General features: G+C 42.8%; 1 protein-coding gene across 4 annotated transcripts in view; it reads right to left on the reverse strand.

Annotated features, from left to right (window-relative positions):
* ESRRG (estrogen related receptor gamma) overlaps nucleotides 1-25425 on the reverse strand; it is a 256355-nt gene that overhangs the window by 37040 nt on the left and 193890 nt on the right. For 3 of the 4 annotated variants that reach the window (XM_075540577.1, XM_075540578.1, XM_075540579.1), the window contains one exon: nucleotides 22545-22706. In XM_075540577.1, coding sequence (XP_075396692.1) covers nucleotides 22545-22706 — 162 coding nt within the window. Of the gene's footprint in view, nucleotides 1-22544; nucleotides 22728-25425 lie in introns of all 4 variants that reach the window. The other variant, XM_075540580.1, reaches the window with a different exon arrangement.

A 25425-nucleotide genomic window follows, 5' to 3' on the forward strand; every position in this document is an offset into this window, starting at 1 on the left:
TAAGCCTTTGGGTGAAGACTGCATTGGTTATATAGGGCATTGTTTAATTTATTGACTGTTTAGTTTTTCAACATCCCCAAATAGGTACTCAAATTGTAATTAACTGCATTAACTCATATGTGTAAGTTACCTACATGGGTCAATACTGTGTGGAAAATAATGATGAGTTTTCAAATTTTTTCATTTGTGAAATGAGCATTAATGTAAACAATATTCACAAGAAATCTAGCCATCAGTCATTAATGGTGAGAGTGTAGCTATAATAGTGCTATCTGCTAACCTCAGTTTCCGTCTCTATAGAATCAAGGAACTAAAAGCATTGTGTAATTGAAATAGCAGAGAAACAATAGGCTGGAAATAAAGACCAATTCAAAGGCTATTCTACCCCAATGTGAACCTTTCTTTATTGCGGAGATTTTCCTATGGGATCTTCTCTAGGGCAGATTAATTCATGCGCTTGATTATCGTTTCTCTCTCCTTAAAATTCTATTGCTAAGTGAGTGCTGAAAATTGATCCAAGAGTTTACTTTTTTACTTCTATTGAAAAACCAGTCGGTTTTCAAAATGTTCCATTATAAACTAGGAAGATGACATTTACTAATGTGGTAAAGAGACCGGGATTCTCTTTTGAGACGGGCAACACTAATAAGAAAGATCTGGTTCAATATCCTAGGTATTCTTCCAAGTTTTATTAATTAGATAGAAAGCAGTTCCCACTGGAAGAGTGCAAGGTATTTATTAACACTTCAGCCCACAAATAGAACAAATGTACAGCAAAGGAGGTAATTATTAAATACACCGATCCCTTTATCAACTTGGCAGGGACAACCCAAAAGATAGTTTCTGATTATGATCTTTTTCATGATATTTTAATTGTGCTTCTTAACCTTCTAAATTAAAAACTACAGGGCAATCTCATTTAGATCACAAAGGAGATCATATCAATTTGCAACAAAATGTATGAACGCCCCTATCTGCTTTAATTACACCAAGAACTTAACAGGCAAATTCAATCGGATCACAGAAGAACTGCGAGTTAAATGTTATCTCTCAGCCAATGGCATTATCGCTGCCCGTATGTTGTTATACATTACGGAGTGTGAACCTCTGTTTAATAATAAGTTTGGGAAATAATGATTTTTCAGAGAAGGAGCCTTGTAGAGGCCTTTCTGAGTCTGTTAGGTTGTTATGGGCATGAGATGAGACATCAGAAAGAGAAGTATAAGAGCCTAAGCCTTTTGCATCTTAAAGAAGGTCAGGATACGTTTCACTCATGTTTATTTTATTTTGTTCAAGCCCATAATCCTTGTTAGAGCAAAACCTTGCTAGCATTCCTCTCAGTCAAACCTTTAGTTTCCTGCAAACAGGCCATTTACTTTTATCCTAAAAATCCTGACGCCACGCCTTTCAGGAGTGCGATCTTACAGCCAATCACCATGGGGCTTAGGTTTCTTCTTTCCGTCTGCAACTCTGTGAGCCCAACCCAGGCTAATTCTCTGAGAACGTGATGGCCTGAAACCCTGCTTGGCGAGACTCCGTGAACTGAATGTACTGCCCTCTGTGGAGAGGGAGAAAGAAATGTTTCTGATTCCCTTACTCACCCTGGTGGGCCAACGGCTCTCCCTTCTCTACTACTTTCCAGGGAACCCCTTCTATTGCCCGCATCTGACCAAACTCTTCTTAAAATGTTTTATATCTGTCACAGATGCAGGGCTTATTTAATCACTTCTGTAGGAGCCCTGGTGGCTCTGGAGACTAAGGGAGGGCATGAAACTTTAAGCTCAGTGGTTCAAACCCACCAGCGAACTCATGAGAGAAAATGAAGCTGTCCGTCCCCGTAAAGATGTACAGAGTCCTGGAAACACTGAATAAGGGTGGCTTGGAGTGAGAATCACCCGATGGCGGTGAGTTTGGGTAGGAGTCAAGCATGTGGTCTCTCCTAGAATACAGAAAACATGTACCTCTCTCTGATTCTTTCCAAAGCGGCCATCCATCATTAGCTGTAGCTCTGACAGTCACATACAGGTCAGTGAGCCATCACTATGTAAGCAGTGAAAGCCTGTGGTGCAACACATATATCCTCAACGTCTCTATCTGTTCCCAGCGGAATGGGAGACACCGAAGAGACGGATATCCCTATGGAAGCTCAGACTTCAATAATACTAAAAAAGCTACCGTTTCCCTAGACCCAGGCAAGGATGTCTCACAGATGTTCCAACGTCGCCCTTGATTTTTGGTTTTTACACATTCACATTTTTATACCAATTTACTAAGTAGACGTAAATTCTTTCATTACGGAGACCATATAATGAAAGAGGCTATGTTTTATAACAATGGCTTCCATACCAAAGAATCTCAGTGGCGACCTGCCCACGTGGGAGAGTTCTACTCTGTCCTGTATGGTCTCTGAGAGGCAGTCAACTTGATGGCATGGGCTTGTGGTGACCCATTCCTAAGCTGGCATGGTACATCGATTAGGTGCTCAGCTGCTGACGAAAGGTTAGTGGTTTGAACACATGTGGGAGAAAGATCTGATGGGGCGTTAGGCCAAATATATTTGAGAACCTTTGGTTTACAAGTTTGCAAAATTGAATAGAAAATATTCAATTGTGAAATTAAGCACGAATATGAATATTTAGGGCTGGATTTTCAACTTTGACAATAATGACATTTCAGGCCAAATGATTCTTTGTTGTGGGGGACTGTTCTAGACCGGTAGAATGTTTTGACCACAATTTTGGCTTTATCCATTAGATGTAAGCAGTCCCTTCCGGCCTTCCCCAATTGTTGTGATCATTCAAAATGTTTCCAGATGTTGCCAAATGTTCCCGTGGGAAGAAAGGACTGGTTAGAGATGATGTGAACCATCTTCCCTTTGTTAATTGAAATACTCATTGTTGAGAATGACGGTATTGATAACCACTTCTCTTAGGATTGCCTGAGACCTGACTATGGCTTGATATGCAAAGTTGGCTGTACAGATTTCTTTCTTGGGGTCATCTCTCGCAGCAGTTCAGTGGCTTGCTTCTTGGGTGTGTAACTTGTGCAGGAGACCCACGCAAAGCAGAAAACTCTGATATTGCCAACTTGAACTTCTCAATAATTCTTTCACAGGTGGCCCTAGGTTTTCATTTTGTCAAGTCCCTGCCAATGAAGTTGCCAGTTCCTGCGAAAGATGGTGCCAGTATTCACAACAACTATTAAGCCAGTATCATTCAGCTGCATCCATGAACTCTGTCTTAGCGGCAGAAAATCTTTTGTGCTCAGATTAAATAGTTTTGGAACTCTGAAAAATGGAATTAATCTAGACAACGAATCCAGGTTGGTGTAATGGGTAAAAATCTTGGTTTGGAATCCAGAGGAGAGGAACTTAAATCTCACCACCATTCCCTGATTAGTCAGGGAGGTTTTTACTGTTTTGGTTTGTCCCTCCCCACCCCACCCCACCCAGCCCCTCTCTCTCACATCTCTAAACTCAATGCAATACTCACTTATTTGGTCCGTTGGCAGCTTGGTTGAGGTAAGGAACATGGAACAATTACCATTGGTTCTGGCATCATCAACAATGGACCTCACTGACATTGAGTTAATTCCAACTCAGCGCAACCATGTGTGATGAGAGTCTTACTGGCCCTGTGGGTTTCTGAGACTGTAAATCTTTACAGGGAGAGAAAACCTCCTCTTTCTCCTACAGAGTGGCTAGAGGTTTAGAACCGCTGATCTCGTATTTAGGCGAATTCATAATCACTATGCCGGTAGGGCTCCTTCAATCTACTATTTCATGAATGTAGTGTGATGATAGTGGTGCTGGTGTTACCACCATCTCCTCTGTAATTGGGATGAGAACACAGAGATTAACAACAAAAGCATCCTCAGACATAAACTTTGAAGGGTGACTTCCAGAGTGAAGAGTGTTAAACCCTTAGATCTTTTCCTAACTCCTATAAATCAGACAGCCTCAAATCAAATTTTAACAAATGCTATCATGTGCTTAGAACCCAGCATGCCATGTGCTCCCCCAGAGCCTATCTCCCTGGAGAGGGGTCCCTGTGCGGCAAAGAGCACACACGTGTGCAGAAATCGCCCCAAGTCTATGGTGAAAGCATGGGTGATAATATATTTCATACATTAAAAATGTAAATGCAATTCTCAAGCTGAAAGCCAGGTGATTAATGCTCAAAGCATAGTGATCAATCGGTGCAGATGCTCCACCTGTATTACTGTTTGTTTTTGTGCGCATCAGGAGCAGGAGCACACCAATAACACAGGTGTCTGACACGGAGCTGTGCAACATTCCCTTTAGCCGGCAAACACGGAGATCAGTAGTTAGGTTGCACGTAGCACTGCCAATTTTTTCAATTAGACCCATTATTGATTTGATGAAAAAGCAAATTAAACATACCATGGTGGTATGTAAATCGGTTAGGGAGAGCATAAGGCTCTGGTACACAGTGTCAGCCGCACGAGCTCAATGGCTGTCATGAGCTGTAACTCGAAGGGGTTCCTGGCAGTTGGTGCTGTGGATGGGGTTCCTGAGCTACGTGGGCTGGCTGGCAGACCCAGCACCTGGAAAGACCAGGGTTGGATTGCAAAAACTCACGACACTTTCACAGAAAGGAGCAGAATGCTGGAAATGCGGCTTTGAGCGGGTATGGAGACGGGGCGGTGCACGAGCAGCAGAAAAGTGCTTTCCTAGCAGGATGGTACATGCAGCCTGTCCAAATGGAAGGAAGGCAGAGCTTAGCCGACAGGCACACACCGGTGGCAACAAAAAGTTTAAAAAGTGTGGCCCATTAAAACAAACAAACAAATCTCACTGTCATTGAATGGATTCCCATTCATAGTGACCCTACAGCACAGAGTAAAACTGCACTTTGGCGTTTGTGAGATTTTTCTTCCAGTATCATTTCTTAAAAGTTGGACAGAATGTTCCTGGTTTTGGCTTTCAAATGGAGCAGAGGTATCAGAAATGGGTCTGTTTTATGGACAATGTATGTTTTGTAATCAAAGGAAGACAATATTTAAGTCAATCTTGCTCCGGATAGCACCCTATAAATTGTTATGATGATGGCTTGCAACTCGTGGTAAAGGGCCAGCCGAGACGTGTCCTTCCTCAGAAAGCCTTTGATTCCCTAAGCCTGTGCGGTCTACCCTGGTGCGACAGAACGACGCGGGGCTATTCTGTCATTGCCCTGAGCATACTGCCGGCCAGTAGCACCTTTGCTTGATTAACGAATCCCTGGTGCTGCTGCGGTGAAGCGCTCTCTGCTGGCGCCAACGGTCAATGGTCTCAGCCTCCGAACCAGCAGCCTTAGGAGACACAAGTTGTGTGAGCTTGTTTCGGTAAGGATGGTCAGCCCTGGGAACTCTGGGGCTGTTCTACTCTGTCCCACAGGGTCGCTATGAGTGGAGATCAACTCAAGAGAAATGGTTTTAGTTTATCTGATTCTCCAATAGACCAAGCAATATGGCACTTTGTCCCTTTCCGTTGGGTTCACCTTGGCATCCCCTTGGGCCAATAGAGTGGTTACCACAGAAAGATGCCCTCCCTACCTTTAGAAGAGGGGGTAAATGATGCGATCAAAATCTGTCAGCTTTAAATGAGAGTTTTTCTTCCATAGTATTCCAAAGAATTTGCCTCCCTCGCTGCAAATAAGGGCATGCAGCAGGTCAAAGGCTTGGCAAGTTTTAACGATGAAGAATAGGACAACCCGGATAAGCCAAACTAGAATGCGTCAACGACTATTTGCAGCGCCAATAAAATAAGCAGCAAGCGCACCCAGGTCACATAAATACGTTCTTCGCATCCTATCTAGCAGCTTCCACTGGAAAAGCAAATACGTTCAAGGAGAAGGGAAAGAACCAAAGTGATGCCAGAAAGGAGGTGAAGCTCAGGCGAAGCACAAGCGCCAGAGAAGTGGAGAACGCTGGGTCAATGATGGGCGCGTCTTCTTCTCTGGCACCTGAACTCAGGCACCCTTTATGGCAAAACCCAGGAGAGAGAGAAGGATGGACAGGAGACTTACTGAAGAAGGACAAAAGAGAATGGATATCGACTGCACTGAAATAATCAAACAGAAGCATTTTCTCCACTTGCTGCATAATAATTTCTGCAGAGAAATAAACAGGCCAGTGTCACTGCTCATCAGCAGATATTGACTTGCCAAGCCAGTAGAAGTAGGGACATCAGATATTCCCTCCAAACAATTCTATTTCTTATCCTTTGAATTATGGCCTCTTCTACCATCTCTCCAACCTTTCGGAATTGTACCTAAAATTGGCACATTCTTTTCTTCCCTGGCCATGATATCACAGCACTGCCCACATGCGTATCACCCTGGGCCCTGACCTAGGTGAACAGAACACACGACCGCCACCGCGAAGTCCTGGATCTTCAAAGCCCAACGTACTCCCATTTCCCCTCCCAGGTAAACTATTCCATGAGAATGGATGAGGACGGTACGCATCATCCCAAGAGGTCCTGATTGCTTTGGCTTTCCTTTGGTTTGACAATTGTACATTTTCTTTTTAATAAATACAACAGAGATGATGGGAGTTGGCAAGGGCAGCAGTTTCTGATGGGAGCGAGCATATTTTTCTGCCACACTGGCATCTGACGGCAACAGCAGTGAGGAAGTCAGTTCAAGTCCTTACATCAAAGTTTGGTTGCCATTGTGGGAATGTTAGAAGTTGAAAAAAAGCAATGTCCATTTGAAGCTTGTCTGTGAACTTTGCATGAACCGCTAGGAATAATGTAGTGTGATGACAAGCCAGTTATACCTTCCACTAAATTTGCTGTCTGGAATGAACTGAAATAGTGTTTGGTTTGTGTAATTACGTCCATCTATCTTTATATTCCAGCGGCATATCGCAAATTGAAAATACTAAAAATTGACTGTTGGTTCTGATATTTAATGATTGCCAAAGACAAGACGATGATTTATTGGTTACTTACCGATGTGACACATTTGCATCTTATTAGACGGAGATTACTATTCCTTAAAATGCGGACGAGGCCTGATCATGTCTGATGGATTGATTTGATTTGCAAATGTAATCAAACTAATAAGAGGGAAAAAATGAGCAATAATGCCTTGTTTTTCAACTGGCAATCACTCCCCTGCCAACAAGGCTGATATCCCTGACTAAGCAGCCTTTACACAGTCTTCCTGTCGCCTCAAATAAACAAAGGGATGCTAAGAGCGAGATAAGAGGAAAACAAGCCAAGGAGGGGTGCAACGTGGAGCCCCACCTCTGAACTGTGCCGTGCCGGAGAGCGCGGGAGCTACCTGCAGGAGAGGTGATGAGGCCTTCACAGTCCAGGGAAAGCTGCAGCTGCCATCAGCTCTGTGTCCCACATTCAATCACGACAAAGAAGCCTTTCTTAAAATACAAATGCTGCCACCTTCCCTGAAGGAGTGCAAGCAGGCCTTCAGCCGCAAAGGGATGCCACTCCCGAGTTTCATGTAGCCATTTAAAATCCACGCTGATTCAAGACAGCCACGTGTGCGTGATTCGAAAACAGCACAAAAACCCTTTCGGGCAGATGCTGGCTCTCAGGTCGGTCCAGCAGAGCACACGATGCATACAGAATGCAGGGATGAAGCGCTGCCGAGTAGGACAGGCTGGGATTCTAGAAAGGAGACGGTGTCACCCGGCAGACCTAGCTCATGCCATCTTACTTCTTGGGGATGTTGGAATGGCAAATTCAAAGCTACCTTCCTGAAGGAGCTGCAGGACCATGTGCAGGAAGCATCGTAATCAGATGATATTGAGGGACCGTCTCCCAAAGAACAGCAACTTTAGTACCGGGCCTAGCGGGTGGGCAGCCTCTCCACATATTGTTTGTTCATTTGTTTAATCTAAGAGTGAATGGATACTCGACTAGTCCTGAAACATATCACACATGATATTTTTGTTGGGGAACTGAAACCCGCTAAGTGTTTAGAACTATGTCAATCTGAATTTATAGCACAGATCTGTTTATTCAGATATCTTAAATACCAGGAGCTGAGGTGTTGAATATAACCACCCCCTTTTCTCAGGTCACGTATTATGTCCTCAACCACACCAATGTAATATGGTCGGATTCCAATTGGATTGGAATTCCACACAAACCTTCTGTTCTAAATATACAAACTACCCTTTCTGTTCTAAATATACCAACTACCCTTGGAAGTTTGAGGTAGAATTTCAAAGCAAACGCATAGGTATTAAAACACTGAGTGCAAGGAGTATTAAAATCCATGGATTCTTCACAACTTTAGCCAAATGTGATATGCAGATTTCCCAGAGACACTGTTTTCCAAGCTAGTATCACTGCTTGTGTAGGCAGTACATTCCCAGATGCTTTCTAAATGAGGCATTCCTCGTGGACGTCTGCTACTTCATCATTACCTTATCTATACCATTTAGCTCTGTATCAAAAGACGCTGACAGTTCTTCCATCAACTACACTCTCTGCCATTTTAGGTGAGTGGCCTGGTTCCCAATCTTAAATCTTAGTCAGGGATTTCTCTCTACTATATTTCTTTACCATGAACTAGAAGGATGTACAGATTTATAATCAGAAAACAAAATTTTTGATCTTTTAAATCTAGACATTATCCCATGCTATATCAAAAAGTGAAAAAAGAAAAATTTGTTGCTTGTAATTTGTGGTACCTAACGACTGAACTATGCCAAAATGCATATTTGGACATTTGAAATCCTCTTGGGAGCTCTATCGATACAGAAAAGGACTGGCGAACTGCTTTTGTCATGATCACAGCCGAGCCGAGGCTGTGGTGCAGCTCCGCTGTGCCCCTCATGGATGCTTGAGCCAGGAGCCAGGCCCAACAACAAAGAACAAGGCAGAGGAGAAATAAGTTAAGATGAACTTTACTAACATTTACTAATCTGAAAAGCTATCGGTGGTAATGACAGATATGTGTAAGTTAAGACTTTTAGCAGCAAACTTTTCTCAGATTAGCTTACACTCTTAGCAAAGCCTTTAGACTGTCCGTCTCTGTCCATGAACAAATGAGAAAGTGCAGGCATTTAACATGTATTGAACCCTTACAATACGGGGCAAAGGTTGGCTTAGGCATTGAACATGCATTAGCTCACTGCTTTAGCCACCTATTCAATGGGCATTATTTTCCCGTCTTCTAAGTGAGCAGTCTCCTGGCACGTAGCAATAGTAGGATTAGAATTAGGGTCGCTAACTCCAAAGATGCTGCCTACTCCAATGGCCACCTGGTGCTTCCCACCAAAAGGTAAAGGGCAAATGATCTGTACGGTCTGCTCAGGCTTTATCACCCCAGAATTGATTTGTGTGTGTGTGTTAAGAAATCTGTTACAGTCTATGTGTTCATAAAGGGCGCCACACAGCTGTGTGGGAGCATGTTTCTGAAGCAACATGTACACTTAAAAAGCAGCTGGAAGCATCTCTCAAAAAGCACTGTACTGCAGATTAACAGCAACCGACGAAAAGAAATGCAAAAACAAACAAACAAAAATCTAAATGTTTGCATGTTTTGCCCAAAAAGTTACTCTGGTAAATCACGCACAACCCAGACACCCTTAAGGCCTCTCTCAGGCATGGGAATCTGTACTTACAACACAGACCCTCCCCTGGACTCTGCTAGGGAGAAATCACAAGAAGAAGAGCAACTTTCTTTTCTTTCTCCCCCCCCCCCAAAGTGCTGAGCATGTAAGGAGGAGTGCGTCTTGCTGTAAGCTCCCAGCTGCTCTTTCTCCCACCTTCCCTGTTCAGTTCAGCCCAAGGCATCGTGTGGCCTGCCACAAACGTGCTGACTGGCTGAGGGGCCAGCACTTCAGGTAATTAATCCTTTCCTAATGCAGGTTAAGCAGGTGCGAAGCCTCCCTCAGAAGGCTGCGAGGTGGGAGCTGTTCTTCGGACAGCCCTGGAGTTACAAAGCTTAATTGGGTTCCACCGACTCCCTGCAACCAGATGAGGCAGTGTGGCTCACTTGGCCATGGGTTACCCAGCACAAAAAAACCCAGTCCTTTTCCCTGCTTTCTCTACAATATCAATACTTTGCAGTTAGGGTCCAGGGCCCATCTGTCAATGACAATCAAATTTCCTTCTAGAAGGCCAAGTTATGTAATCCATGGAAACCCAGGAAAAATTGGGGATTAACTAAGTTAAATTGATGCTACTGCTGTTGCACCTGTGTTCAGTCACCCTGTCTCACTGCCACATTGTGACCTACGAGGATTTGTTTGCTCTGAGATGGATAGATGATAGATAGATAGATAGATAGAGATAGATAGATAGATAGATAGATAGATAGATAGATAGATAGATAGATAGATAATTTTTAAAAGAAAGCTTGTTCCAGCTTCTACCTAGTCTGTCTTAGTCTGGAAGCTGTGTCAGAACTTGGTCGGCAGCATCACATCACCCATGAACCTGCACTGACTGAGAGCCCGCTCCTGCTGCAGGTGGCGCCTCTGAACAACTGCAGGTTGCTATTCATCCATCCTCTTTCTCCCTCACTAGACTCTGATGCAGCGGTCGGTGAAGGAGCTCTGGTTGCTCTGTGGGCTGTGCATGGAGCTGCCAACCACAAAGTCAGAGTACAAAGTCCTGTACTGATTTCCAGTTTGCAGAGGGGCAGCTCTGCCCTGCCCTATCTGGAAGTTAGGAGTTGGAATCAACTCACTGGTAGGAAGTTCGGTGTGTCTGTGCATCTGGGTTTGGTACTTTATAACTCACATGGCAACAAACATGGGACAGTATAAAAGGTTCAAATTCAAAAGGAAATCTGAATACCCCCTTACTTGGGATTTGTATACTTTTACCCTCATTCCTGGCTCCTGATAGAAGGGGAAAAAAAAATTGTGAGCCTTGCTCTGTAAAAAAAAAAAAAAGAAAAAAAGTTGTTGAATACTTGGGGGGGGGGGGAAATCACAGCACATCCCAAGGAAAATACAATTTAATCCTTTTGAGAAATATAAGCATATTAATAAATAAATTGAGGTATTTTATCTACTTACTATACAGCATGTACTGCTTAGAAAGTTTAGCCAAGTCAAGATGATATTGGCAGGTTATATAGGTTCTTCTAATAAACAGTCATTTCTGATGATTGCAAATGAGCGTGCACGGCGGGAGGGGGAGGGCAGCCTTGGTGGTGTAGAAGTTATACATTGGGCTGTGCTCCTCAAGGTCAGTAGTTTGAAACCGCCAGCTGCTCCTGAGGAGAAAGGTGGAGCTCCCTCCTCCCATACACAGTTTAGGCCTGGAAACCCACACGGGCAGGTCTACCCATGGAGATTTCAACTTGATGGCAGTGATGGGGTTTGAGGGGAGCTGTTTGAGTCTAAAGAAGGGATTAGTCCATGTGTGCTCTGAACATATTTGGTACACTGTCCCCGATATTATTTATTTGTAAGCTCAGGCCACATCCAATGCCAGTTAGTCTATAGCTTTCCTGCTAGATTTGTTGAAAATTAAGGTCAGGGGGACATTTAGATTGGTCTTTATTAAAAGGTAAGTAGCGGGGGAGCGGTGGGGGTAGGGTGCTAGTTTCTGATCTTCTATGTGGAGGAGACCTTAGTTTGATTCCCAGTCAATGCACCTCATGTCTGCCCACCACCTCAGTCCATGGAGGCATTGCAGGTTCGTATTATGCTGATCTTGTCAAAGTACAGCTGCTAGACTAAGGAGGACTAGGAAGAAACGCCTGGCTATCAACTTCTGAAAATCAGCAAACAACACTGCTATAAATCCCAGAAGGGCACAGGACTGGGCTATGTGCTTTCTCATTGCGCATGAGCTCTTCCTGAGTCAGGAGCCAAGTTGACGGCAGCTGAAACGAGGAGGAGGAAATAGCTGCCTTGACTATGTTAATTCTGTGTATGAGCATAAAAGAAAGTTCACAGTGGATACGCTGTGAATTTCACCTTCCCCCTTCTTTCCCTATTCTGATCCAATGTCACTACCAGCAACACAACAGCCTGTTAGAGCTTAGTCAGGAAAGGTACGTCCTAATACTCTTCATGCCTCTACCTGCCTCCCCAGGCGTGCACAGTGAGCTCAGCGAGACACTCTTCCCGCCTCCCTTCATCCACACCTGGCGCCATTCCTATCGTCACACCCAAACCACCTTTTGCATCTGGAGTTCCAGTGTTATTCGCTGACCTTTGATCCATGTAGTTACATTTTCTGGTGTCAATTTGGGATTTGAGAGGTTTAAGAGTGAAGGGTGAATCTAGTCTGTCAATCAGGTCATAGCCAATGAGGTCTCTGTGTGGACATGGTCTTCTCCTGAGAATTCTGGGAACTCCTGTATTTCCTCCTGGGAGGCAGGAGACACCTCTTGCTCGCTCTCTCTCTGCTCACTTCCTGAAAAACATCCCTAAGGAGAAGCCACATGAACTTACCCTGATGCAGCCCTGGGTGCTGGAGGAGCCACCTGGAGACCCCTGCCAGCTCTGAGATGCTTACAACGCCACTGGATCCAAAGGCTTTCTACCTACTGGCCTGTGATCCTCCTGCACTCGGCGCCATTGCTTATGTTTTCTGAGTTTGAAGAGGACTTTATAGATCAGTATCGGACATATGGGGTAATACCGGACTTATGGGCTTGGTCTGGACTGGGTTGGGTTGCTTTTTAAATGTATAATTATCCTTTATATAAAACTCTCTCTTATATCCATATGGGTCTCCCTGGATTTGTTTCTCTAGTCTACACGGACTAACACAGTCTACAAAGGCAGTAGAGTGACTTATGGCACAAAAGCAGACAGAAGAGCAGAGCTGCATGGCTTTTCTGTAGTAAAGTTCATGACCCCAAAATATTTCAAATTCTCCTTATAGTGAAGGAGTAAAGCCAGGCCCCGTCTTTACAACAAACCGACTCACCGCCCCCCCCCCCAAAGCATGAATGTTTTCAAGTTGTTCCACTTTCTACAAGGCAACTTGAATATTCCTTTCCTAAAGTAATTAAGTTACCTCCTAGTCTTTATAAATGAATTTTGATACCTACAACCATAAGTTAGGGAGCTATTTTTAATGTAGAAAATACAATGTTTTGTACCAGAAATTCTGATTCAGCTGAATAATACTTACAACACCTTCTCCCAAAAGAAAACTCAACAGTTAAGGTTTTTTTTAAAAAAAGAAATCAGTTCTCTATGTGTTTAAAAAGTGTTTTTAAATTGCCTGTATTCTATAGAAAACTGTTTCTCTGACGCCTGAACTCTCCAGCTGCCACACAATTTATACCTCTTCCCTCGCTCTTTGTTTTTCAGCCATTTTCCCTGAATGTCAAAGTCAATTTAGTGCATTTCACTTTGCTGAATAAATCAGAGGCGAAATCCTTGCTAAAAGTGAAAATTTGATTTGCTAAAAGGAGCTTAGGGCAACTATTAATCAATATATCCAGAGTGTCAAAGCCAAGGCCAGGATAGACATGCATTCATTTGGAGATTGGCTGAGGCAGATAAAGGAGGGCGCAGGGAGGAAAAGTGGGGCTGGGGTGGGGGAGAGGGCCCCAAAGGAGCCCCTGGAGAGAGGACACAGACCTGCCACAGGAGCAGCCCGCCTCACCCAAAGTCTGCCTTTCAAAGTGGAGATAGCTCTTTCAGTGGAGCATTTCAACATATGTGATTTAAACTAATGAGGACAGCTTTCATCTAATAATTTTCTTACACGACCCCAAAGCCTTTCTCTCATTAACTCATCTATTAGCTTGAGAAACTAAAACTCACAGGAAGCAGCTCTGTTAACAGACGGGAATTCCAGATGATGAGGACAGTAGGACTGGGGTCATATCATCGATCGGATGCTGCCAGCGGGGTCATAGTGTGCTGAGTGTTAGGCTCCGTCGGGCCTCTGCGAGATCATGGCATATAGTAATCAGGACAGCAGGGCTTATTGTGTGAATTTTTCAATCAAAATGACTTAGGAATTGCCGTGAACATGCAAGAAAACGGCACCCAGGTTAGCACACGGTGCACACTGAAATCACCAACACAACACATAGACACTAAAAATGTACCATCATCTTTTTTTTTTTAAGTATTGGATAACCTACCTCTGTGTAACCTGACTCACATATTTTGATTTTAATCTTTTCAAAATGTAGTTCTAAACATGTCATGCTCAGTTACATTTTTCAATGGCTCCTCATTGCCTTCTGTATAAAATGTTATTTCCTCAGCATAAAATTTGAAGAGTTTCCAAGATGACAGCCTTGCTGTCTCTCCAATCTCATGCCACACCATCTCCCTCTGCAGCTCCTTCCACGTTTTCAGGGGACTCATGTGAAGCACCTTCATCACACCCATCGCTGTGCTGCCCAGAGCTCTCGCCTCACCAGCTGGAGTCCTTCGCTGCACTGCGACCATGCGAGGAGCAGCCTGCTGTGCACCTGTATACACACGTGCAGACAGTCCTACCAGCCGGAGCGCTCATTAAGTGCATATGCATGGAAAGATGGGGGAGGGGAAGGGGAGGAGATGGGGTGAGCGAAGAAAGAGGAAGAAACCTACTCACTATTAAGTTGTAATGCTCAATATGATGACACTCTTTCACAACTACTCACTTCTGACCCAGTTCAGTTATAGCTTCCAGTGCAATTTAAGACCTAGTGAATCTGAACCGAATCGGGCACCAGAGCATCCCATTTTAGAGATCAATAGTGTAAGGGCTTTTCAACTATTCAAATGTAGGGATTGACGTGTTTCATTAAAACGTGTGGTCAGCAGCCTCAAGCGCCTTCGAGCAAAGACACACCCCGGTTTGACTGATTTCACAATGCGGCATCCATTTCCTTTTAAAATTCATTTTTCTTTCCTTCAATCTTTCCTTTTGTAAAGCTCCAGACTATTTAAAGACAGACAGGGCAAATATGTTCTATTCATCGACATTCATGATGAAATCCAAGCAGATCATCTGGAAAAAGGACAAAGGCTATGGGAAAAGGCTGTGAAGAGTGGGAAGCAAAGATAATGGTTGAAGCTAAATGGAAGTTAAATAGTCTATGTTTCTGAGTAACTTAGCTAATAGTGAATCAAGCCTCCCAACTCTCGTTTGCTTGAGGAGGAATCAAGCTACAAAACTGGGGGAATCAAATGCCAGCATGTATAGGAGTACTTTGTAAAGAGTAAGTAATTATACAGATGTCACGTCTTTTTATATTGAAACCTTAACCTTGCGGGGAAAACAAACAAAGCTGAACAAGTCATGTCTGAAACTAATAATTTGAACAATTCAAGGCAATTAACAAATACATATGCACATCCATAGTATGAACTTTTATACCGACAGAAGCATATGACTCATGGTAGAAGCCGTGTCACATGACTTTTATATGTCCTGTGGGCGCAGCTAAGTGTTGGGTATAGTGCTTAATCATAGATGGCACTAAAATACTTGAATATTGTACAGTCAATAGTATAAAATTATGTTCCTACTGCTTTTCAGAAGTACACAGTTGCATGGCTATGCCTGGAAGGCAGATAAATGTGGGGGCATCTAATCCAATGGAGTTCCTGAGCGACATCAACATTGAACATTAACATGTTCCTCGGAGGCACCATCAGAGAAAGGCCTGCTGGTCTACTTGTAAATCAACTCGCCATTCACAGTTCACGGAGCACAGTTCTCCACTGACACACTTGGGGCTTCTACAAGTCAGAAAACTTGCCAGCAACCTTTCTCTTTTTTCCAAGTCATCCAGCAGAAGCCAGGCTGGACCAGAGAAAGGATGACCCCAGAAGATCCAGTAGGACCACAGGGGGTAGAGGGGGTCTCAGAAGAAGGCATCGACTGGTGAGGATAGCTGTCCGGGAGCATCTGAACTCTTGGGCTGCCTCTGTCTAGAAAACCACCTCACTTCTTTGTCGGTTGACTGTTCCACAACCAGCATGGGCAGGTGCGCAAAGTGAAGGCCTTAGGCTCTACCTGTCTCAATTACTTTCATCACAACATGTTTCTTCACCTTCTGTCTCAGGGATGTATCCGGATGTGACTTCTGAAATGGACACACGTTCAATGATGTTCGGTTTGGTCAAGGAGGCTGGACTAGATATTTGGACTCTAATGGGCACTGCCAACCTGGGACAGACTCAGGTCAATAGCCACACAATGGTCCTCTTTGCACAGTAAGCCTTGCTTCATCCTTCTTAAAATCAATGTTTGCTATGAATATTTTTGGAAATGGCTTTTGTGAATACTAACTTTTTGGATCACTTGGTTTTAATTGCAACAAAATGACAATCTATGTGCAATGTCTTGGAAACGAAAATGAACAGAGTGCTTTGCATTTAGATTATGCTTCATAATTTTCAAATTAATTATACATATGTGTATAATTTCTACCTGTACTTTTTCCTCATTTGGTTTTCACAATATAACTAATGATTAGAGCAATTAAGTAACTGAGAAAAATTTACTCACTAAAGGCTCAGGTTTTTAAACTTTACTTTAAAAATTACACTTATAAACTTGTAACTACATATCACAGGCACATAGCTACCAGGTACAATAAATGCAAGCTTAAAATAATTGATAATTGAACATATTTATAATTTAAACAGCCTTATTAAGTATCTGAACTTTGGGTTTTAAATTTATTTTTCTCCACATAACTAAAAAACGCTTACCTACTTCATAATCATGAGCTCACTAGATTATACACACAAAAGAAATTTTAGTCCTGAGAACAGGGCCTACACTTGCACTTAAGTGATTCAAAGCAAAGTAAAAATTATGACCTGAAAGAAATTCCACTCCAGGACTGGTTGGAGAGAGGAGCTTCAGTGTAATTAGTAGTTCTGAGGCCTATTTTTAAATTAGCTAATCAATCAATGTTTATGAAGAGTTCTATAACCAGTTAAAACAGAGTTTGACACCCACAACCATTGAGAAGTACCCGGGAGGGGTAGTGGTTATGTGTTGGGCTGTGTTCTGCAAGGTCAGCAGTTCAAACCACCAGCCAGCTTTGTGGGAGAAAGACTTTCTACTCTCATAGTGACAGACTTGAAAACCATAGGGAGAGTTCTGCCCCATCCTGTCCATGGTTGCTCAGTCTGCATTGACTTAATGGCAGGGAGCTGGTTGGTTTGGGGCCACTGATTGACTCTGACCCATAGCAGTCCTATACAGGGTTTCCTAGACTATAAATCTCTTACCTCACTCTCGCCCAGGGAGTAGCTGGTGGGTTTGAACAGCAGACCTTCATAGTATATAATCCACGCTTAGTTCCTATGTTCTGTTTCTAGCCCATCAAGCCACACCCACACAGAGATACTCAGGGGAATACCACTGGGGTTACAAATGGCACACAAGCATGCTGAGTTTCATATCCTCCCGCTTGGAGGCTTTCCCCATGGCAAGATCATTTAATGATGCGACAATGTAGGATAAATAAACTTCATTTTAAACATGAATTCTGCACAATTCTGGTAATGACATAACAGACTCGCAGAAAAAGATATTCTCTAAATAAAAATGTCAGAATTTTAATAAATAAATCACCAAGCAACAAATACTCAAAATACCCTGGAGTGCTTTCTACAGGATGTATACTCCTGATTTTATACTTCATAATTCTGAAAGTCACATAATCTTAAAACTATCCATCCATACTTTTTAATAGACTTCTTACCAGTTTTAGAAAAGTCTAAATATGTTTGTTGAGTAAACTATAAAAAAAATTCAAGTTACTGAGCAATGTGGGCTACCTTCTTAAGATTGAATGGGTCATTTTTTTAAAAATGTTTGAAAAGAAGTGGAAAATACTGCTTCCTAGAGTTTGGGTTTCTGATTCTTACATTCATATGATCACATTCTCTGCCCAGGGGGGCTCTCTTTCCGAACTCACTATTTCCTCTTCCACTTGGCAGGAAGAGGAGCCACCGTCTGCTGGTTGCTTGGTTCTGAATCATTTTGATGGCATTACAAGAAACATTTCACACGTAGTGCATGAGGCAAGGCCCTGACACTGGAGCAAGGGCTCCCCTCTTTCATAGCTGCTTATTTTGCTGTGGGAAACAAATACACCTATGTGGCATTTCGCCATATCCCACACAAAAAGAAAAATGTCTTAAAATGAACTCACTCACTTCATTGTTTGAATACCTTGCTAGTCTCCCAAAGTAAACTATCTGGCAAGATCCACACATAGATTTAAACCAGGGGGCGATGCGGCTTCAAGCACGACCAGACTAAGCGCATCTTGCGTGTTGCTAACAAAGTTACATACATCATACTATTTTAATCGGCTACAGAGAACAATACTGGATCTGACTGCTGGGCTGACAACCGTCTTATCATACCCTGTGAAACCTAGCTCTGATATTTGACGAAGCCTCCATTACCTGGCAGCCCATTCTGGAAAAGGCCAACAATGGGGCGAGAAGGAAGTGGAGTGTGCAGTGGCGCCGTATCTACATAAAAGAGATTAGGGGCGACAGCGTTCCATTTTACAGCTCAATCATATTGTGTTAGCATGCGCTTATCCGAGCGCGGACGAAATTGAAAGAGAAATAAAAAAGAGTCAGGCAGATAGGAACCAGAAAAGCGAGGCATGAGCAATTTCCAAGGATATAAAAGGATGCTAATGGTGGGGCCCTGTCATTCTTAAAAAGGGCTATTAGGGCGCCATCATCTGTCCTTGTGCCCTTACGTTCCTCCAGCGGAAGTCCAGCATTTGCCCAAGTCCTCTTCTAGATAAAGGATGCTCATTTTTCATAGCAACACACTCTTCCACTTATATGATTTATTAATGTGAGTCAACTAATTCTATTTACTGATTTAAACACACACACACACACACACACAACACATTCCATATGTATTTTTCTTCACTATTTTCTTGGGGTGAGTTCTTCACTTTTCTGTGTATCTAAAGCAAGTATACAAAAGTGCATTCCCAGCACTGAAGAGAGGTCTGATTTTCCTTGGGTGTTAACCTTAATTTCAAAAACATATTTTCATATGTGGGCGCGTGCACGCGACACAACAGTGAACACACACTGAGAGCAAACGCTTGGGTTTCAGTCTATTGACTTAACTTCTTTTTTTAATTGAACATTTCAGTGGAGCATGACTGAAACAATGGGCTTTGAAGTTATGATTAACATGGGTGAAATTGCAGTTTGGATCTGGCTTCCATTCTGGTCCTAGTTATCAGGATGGGTTCCTGTGGTCAAGAATATGATTATAGATTTTACCAAAGCAGCAGTGCAACTTTAATGGTCTGATTCTTTTGGCGTTTACCCGGCCCTCAGGTGCCCAGCTTTCCAGAACCCAGGGTGAACGCTGATATCCGTGCCCTCAATCCCTCCCCTTCAACCTGAAAGTGCCAGCTGCCATAGTTAGAGTTGGGAAATTCTAAAGAAGTTAATTCTTGCTTGGCCAATCCCTTCCTGAACAGCCAGGATACCCGTGGCAGTCATGTACCGCACCCCCAGGGAGCCCTGGGAAGTGGAGCTGTGAATCATCTCTCCACACTGACCCGCGCCGACATCTGCAGTGGACAGGGAGTCACATCAGTCCCCACCGATCCCGAGTCGCCGCTGAAGACTGAACACATAATCGTATAGTAATTGTTTCCACCACTGGAAATGGCGTTACTCAGAGTTATTTAAAGTTACTGTCTTTATCGCAGTCACGATAGCCCCTTAACTTTCTAAGCTGACATTTCTACTGGGATGCACAAATGGACCCACACGTGGACCCCTGAGCTTCCCTTTCCAGAAGGAACTGTGGGCTTTATTTCCGCTGTATCGGGGAGGTCTGTCTGATACAAATATAATTGTTTGGCTTAACAGTTCTCTCCATTTAGAGAGGACACGGGCAGAGTTCTTGGGAATAATGGGCAGGTTGGAAATGGAGGGGCAGTCTGCCGTGCAGTTGATGTGACTAATAACAACACTTCCGTCACCATGATTATTTGGAAATAGTTCCTTCAAATGCAGTCAGTTGGGAGACGAAAATATCCTGATGCTACTCCGGGAAGCAATTCTGAATGTGTGTGTTGAAGGTACTTGCTACATTTCTGCCAGTGTTTTTAACTCTCTGTGCCACAAATCTCTCCATCTTCCAATTGAGGCTAATAGGGTCTGATTCCTGGGTTAAGCCAGTGGTTCTCAACTGGGGGTTATTTTGTCCCCCAGGGGACATTTGGCAGTGTCGAAAGATAGTTTTTGGGTGTAGCAGCTGAGGGGTGCTACTGGAATCTACAGGGAAGAGGCTGAGTGTGATGCCGCTGGGCATCTCACAGTACACAGAGTGCCCCCACCCCACCCGGCCGCTCCAATGTCAAAGCTAATAAACAGTACAGGGGTGGGAGTGCCTGGGTTAGGATAATCACACCCGTGTCTGCAAGGGGGCTTCAAAAAGTTTGTGCAAAAATTATATTCTGGCTCAATTCTATTTTTTCCATGAACTCTTTTGAAGCCTATATATACAGAGAAATAGATATAGCTATATAGATATAGATAGATATCGATAGCCACATAGATACAGAGGCTTCACAAAGTTCATTTCAAAATGGAAATACAGAAATATATATGTGACCATCAAAAATTGATGGAAAAATATATACTGAGAACATGTAACAGTATATTATATGCACAGTCATATACAAATTATACTATAGTAATATAAGTGACAATACTATACACTGATTAACAGTGGTTCTCAATCTTCCTAATGCCGTGACCCTTCAATACAGTTCCTCATGTTGTGGTGACCCCCCCACCATAAAATTATTTTCATTGCTACTACATAACTGTAATTTTGCTACTATTATGAATTGTAATGTAAATATCTGATATGGAGGATGTATTTTCATTGTTACAAATTGAACATAATTAAAACAGTGATTAATCACAAGAAATATGTAATTATATATTGTGAAGTCCTTATTTCTAATGACAAATGAATGAAATGTTGTCTTGAAGCATGGTGTAGCACGGGTAACAGATGGCTAGAGGAGTGGTGTCATGGTTCCTAAAATCATCGGAAATATGTGTTTTCTGATGGTCTTAGATGACCCCTGTAAAAGGGTCCTTCGACACCCCCCCCAGAGGGGTCGCGACCCACAGGTTGAGAACTGCTCATCTAAAACTTTGGTAGATACTCCATCAAATGAGCATTTCCTGTCTTTCTGCTCTGAAATACCTTTCCAATAACATTTCCCCAGCAAAGGGATTTTTCACATATTGTTTAAGCACAGTCCATCTGTTTCCAAGGTCATGGTTCCTAAACACCTTAACATAGCTTAGCATTTCCCTTTTGTCTCTGCTTTTCCTAAAGGTCACATCTACGTAATTCCCTGCCACTGCAGCATGAGCTAGACTCACGATCACACTGTCACCCTCCCCTGAGATGCAGAGGTCCTGGTGTGGGCCTCTTCTGAAGAGCACACTCAAGCTCACCTATTTAACTGGTTTTGACTTAATTTGGGGTGCTTTATTAGCAAACAGTGTAAGACAAAGTAGCTGGTATAATACAGAGTGATGTTTAAATTAGTTTACAATTTGCTTGGTCTCATCTAGAACTGCACCGAACAAAGCCATTCAGAAATGTCAGCTGTGTTCCTAACCACTGTAACAAATTGTCGCCTGAACGCTGCACACCTAATGACTTCAAATTAGCTTCACTGCGATATCGCCTGACAGTTCGTTACGACTGTTAGCAACACTGCTGGCGTATCATGACCAATAAATTGGTTTCAGTGTGGGCTGGGAAAGGGACTTCCATCAATTTGATTAAAGAAATTACTGTAGCATTCAAAGCATAAAGACAAACTAGTTTAAGGAGACAGAAATAAGTTAACTGTACCAGAAAAACATTGCTTCATCATTCAAAAACTTGCTTATAAACTATTTGAGTTCAGAGTTCAAACAAACAAAACATTAATACAAACAGCTAACTAAAAGTCTTCACACTTGTGATCAAGTCCTTGCTTATTGTATTACAGGATGGATCCAGGAAGAAAAATAGAATGCTTAAAAGTACAAACTTTAAATTGCCTTAAAAAAATACCATGTCATTTAACATATGCTTATGTCGTTTATTACATATAAAATCACAAGAAGTATTTCATTATAAACCGATGGAAAACTGTGACTGTGTTTAGCAGTTCAGTATGGAAAGCCACCAGGAAGAAACAAAACGAGAGATTCTGCTTAAAAAGAAGAAAATACAGGATAGGCTGCTACTTAGAAAAAAACACATGTTTCTTAAGGTAAAAAGAAAAAGTAGAAGTATTTTGTACAAGAAAAGGCATACATGTTTGAGAAAAAAAAGAAGCCATATTCCCTTGGGTAACTTCCATATAAGGCAAAAAAGCACCACCTTCACCAAAGCCCTGGGCATAGAAGCAAAGAGAAGGCTTTGCTTCCTTTGAGATCAGCGAAGTCCTGAATTTAAATGTGGGGGGTATGGGGAAGGATGCAGTAAAGCTTAAAAAAAATCTTAAGGAGGAATATTTGAAATCACTTATTTCTATGTAATTACTCTAGGAAATTAATTGCAAACTTTTATCGCCCCCCTGCCCCCCGCTGAGAAAATGTACCTGGAATATGCTTCGCCCATCCAATGATGACGACCAATTCTCGGTCAGCCAGGTCGCACAGTGTGGTGAGGGCTTTGATATCACTGTCGGGGACAGTAGGGTCAGGCATGGCATAGATCTTCTCCGGTTCAGCCACCAGCAAATGTGAGACAATCTTGTTATCTGCAGGATCAGACCAGAGCACTACAAGATCACTAGTAGTAACATCCCTTTTTCACAAACCCAAAAGGATCCTGTGTTGGGCAAAAGAATGTCAACTGGCCGATCGCAGACCCAACTACCCCATTCAGGATGCCAGGCATGCATGCTAACAGAGATCAGTCAACCCAGCAGCAAGAAACCACCCACTGTGGCGGGAACAGGATGTGTTCCCCTGCTTCCTCTTTGCTCTCCCCCTGCCTTCGTGGACCAATGAGCCTGTCCTGAAATGGAAATTTTGGGAGCAAACAGATCAAGAGAAGTTAGATGCTTTCTGGTTTCCTCTTGGGGTCCTATGTGGGATTGCGGGAAGCAGACTGACATTGTATCCAACATTTTGAAAATAGAAATCCTGAAGCAAACCACTGAAATACAGAATACAGTGTAGGAGGCCAAGAACGACGAATGCCGTCGTCATCATGGGTATGAGAGTCATTAATGTCTTAATTCCTTTAAAGAAGAGCAAAGGTCAAAGCCCTTCTGCCCAGGGGAATTACTGACTATATAACTCTATCTCCGTGAGATGCATTAAATTAGACTGTCTTTGCTTCCTCTCCCCTCCCCCTAGACCCAGCAGCCTTCCAAATATAGGTAACATTGGAATCCAGAAAAACACTCCTACTTAAACACTACACTAGCTTCTCCTCCGAGTGTCTAATTCTTTAATCCTCCGTTTTCCTCTCTTGTCTTTACTCCAGCTTCTGGTTCACATTTATCTGTCTGAAATGTGTGATATATGTTTGAAAAAATCCTTCCTAAAATAAACACTGGAGATAAATGGAAAGCATCACTTCAAATGTGTTTTATTGCCCAGGGGCATGTGAGGCTTTATGGCAGGGGTTGTAAAGCCTTGCTAACGGAATGACTTTTCTAGTTGGCTCTTTTTTCAATTTCCATGTGTAGCTTTAGATTTTCTATTTTCTCCTATGTGATAAAGATACAGATGGGTAAGAAGAAACCAACATATTTAAGCACACTCTGTACTGTGAACCTAAAGGCGTAGGATAGGAAGCAGTCTCTTTCTGAGTGCAGCCAAGGTCTCCACTGTAAGGATTGGACCATTTGTCTTTTGCCAGAAAGTGTTTGCACTTTTAAAACCAACATGGAAAGGACCGCATGTTGCTTGGCATTGAAAACATACTGTCCTTCAGCTTCCTTTCGTGACGTACGGAGCAAATTTCTCCAGGTCACAATTGGCCTTAGATGAGGGTCTCAAAAGATATTAGCATGGTTGCCATATGAATTATAGTTCCTGTCCATATCCTCCAAAAATGTCAAAAGCTCAACAGTCATTAGCAGTAATATTTGTACATCATCGAATTGAAAAGCCAAATGTGAGGTGAGAAATGTTTCCCAACACTATCTGTCCTAAGAAAACATTACAATGAACCCATTCTTCTAAATCTGGAGGGTTTGCAAAGAGTGACACGTGTCTCCTATCTCCGCTGGAGGAACAGCACCAAGTACTTTCAAGGCACGCTTTGAAGTTCAATCCCACTGTTCTGACAAGGTAAGGAAGCCGGTCAGTAACTCCGAGATCCACTGGGTGAGAAGAGAATATATTAATAAAGGGCACCACAATGCAACCAAAGGAAATCTTTATTCTACTTCAAATGCTACCCCCATTTTACCCAAGTCAGTGGGCCCTTGACTTGCGGGCTCGGAGAGATTCGGTTGAAGCTGTGAAATCTTCAACCTTTAGAAAACAGAATAGCCGGCAGCACTCTTTCTAGGTAAATCTTATTTAATGTTTCCCTAATTAGAATCAATAGAACCCAATTTTCAGTCTTGGGCCATTGTAGAACACGAACAATCTGTCACGGTCCAGAAGTCTCCCCAGCCACTTTCTTAGAAAAGTCCATGCACCAACTCCTGACACCTATCTGACAGGATCTGAAAATTAAGTTTTATAAATGTTTGTTACAAAAACACACTAATTGGAGAGACTAAAGAAAATAACAGAGGCCTTTAGATAATGAGTAATGATTTATTAGAAATCCTCTTTATCTCAGACAAGTGAAGCTCGCTGAAATAGCTGTAATCGTCTTAAAGGTACTTGACAAGCCACTTCCCCAATTTCTCAGGTTTACAGAGAAGACGGTGGACATTTCTCCATCGCGGGGTCTTACCTATGGGCTGGGGCTCATTTTTCTGTCAATAGAGGAAATTACCAATGGGGTTCAGTCAATGTCCGTCTGGGTAACATGAAGGAGAAACAGGCAGCCTGTACACTGTTGTCTCCAGAAAAACTACGCCTCTAGTGAAAGTAAGCATTGGTGCTTATTGCATTTGATGGTATTATCAGGAAGTTGTGGGCTTTTTAAATTATAATGTGCAAAATCTGCTTAATGCAGCCCTAGATCGTATTTGCGGAATGCCAACCAGCTTATGCCGGCCGAGGAGAGAGCTCCAGCTCAGCCAATTGGAGGTGCAATCAGCATAATGGTTTTTGGAAAGGCAAAAGTAAGCTATGCCATATGTTCACTGAAGCTTTAATTTCATGTAAAGCGGGTGGCTGTTCCTTTGACGTAGCTGAAATGCCCTTCCTTTACAGTTCAGGGTCTGTTTTATTTAACACATCCCCGTACGCTCACATCCCATGTAGGGTACACAGCAGTGACCCCTCCTGGAGAGTCAGAAGGGGAAACATTTTTCCCCTTGAAAGCTGGTATGGCGAAACTTG

This window comes from Tenrec ecaudatus, chromosome 1, assembly GCF_050624435.1.
Source record: "Tenrec ecaudatus isolate mTenEca1 chromosome 1, mTenEca1.hap1, whole genome shotgun sequence".
Taxonomy (NCBI): Eukaryota; Metazoa; Chordata; class Mammalia; order Afrosoricida; family Tenrecidae; genus Tenrec; species Tenrec ecaudatus.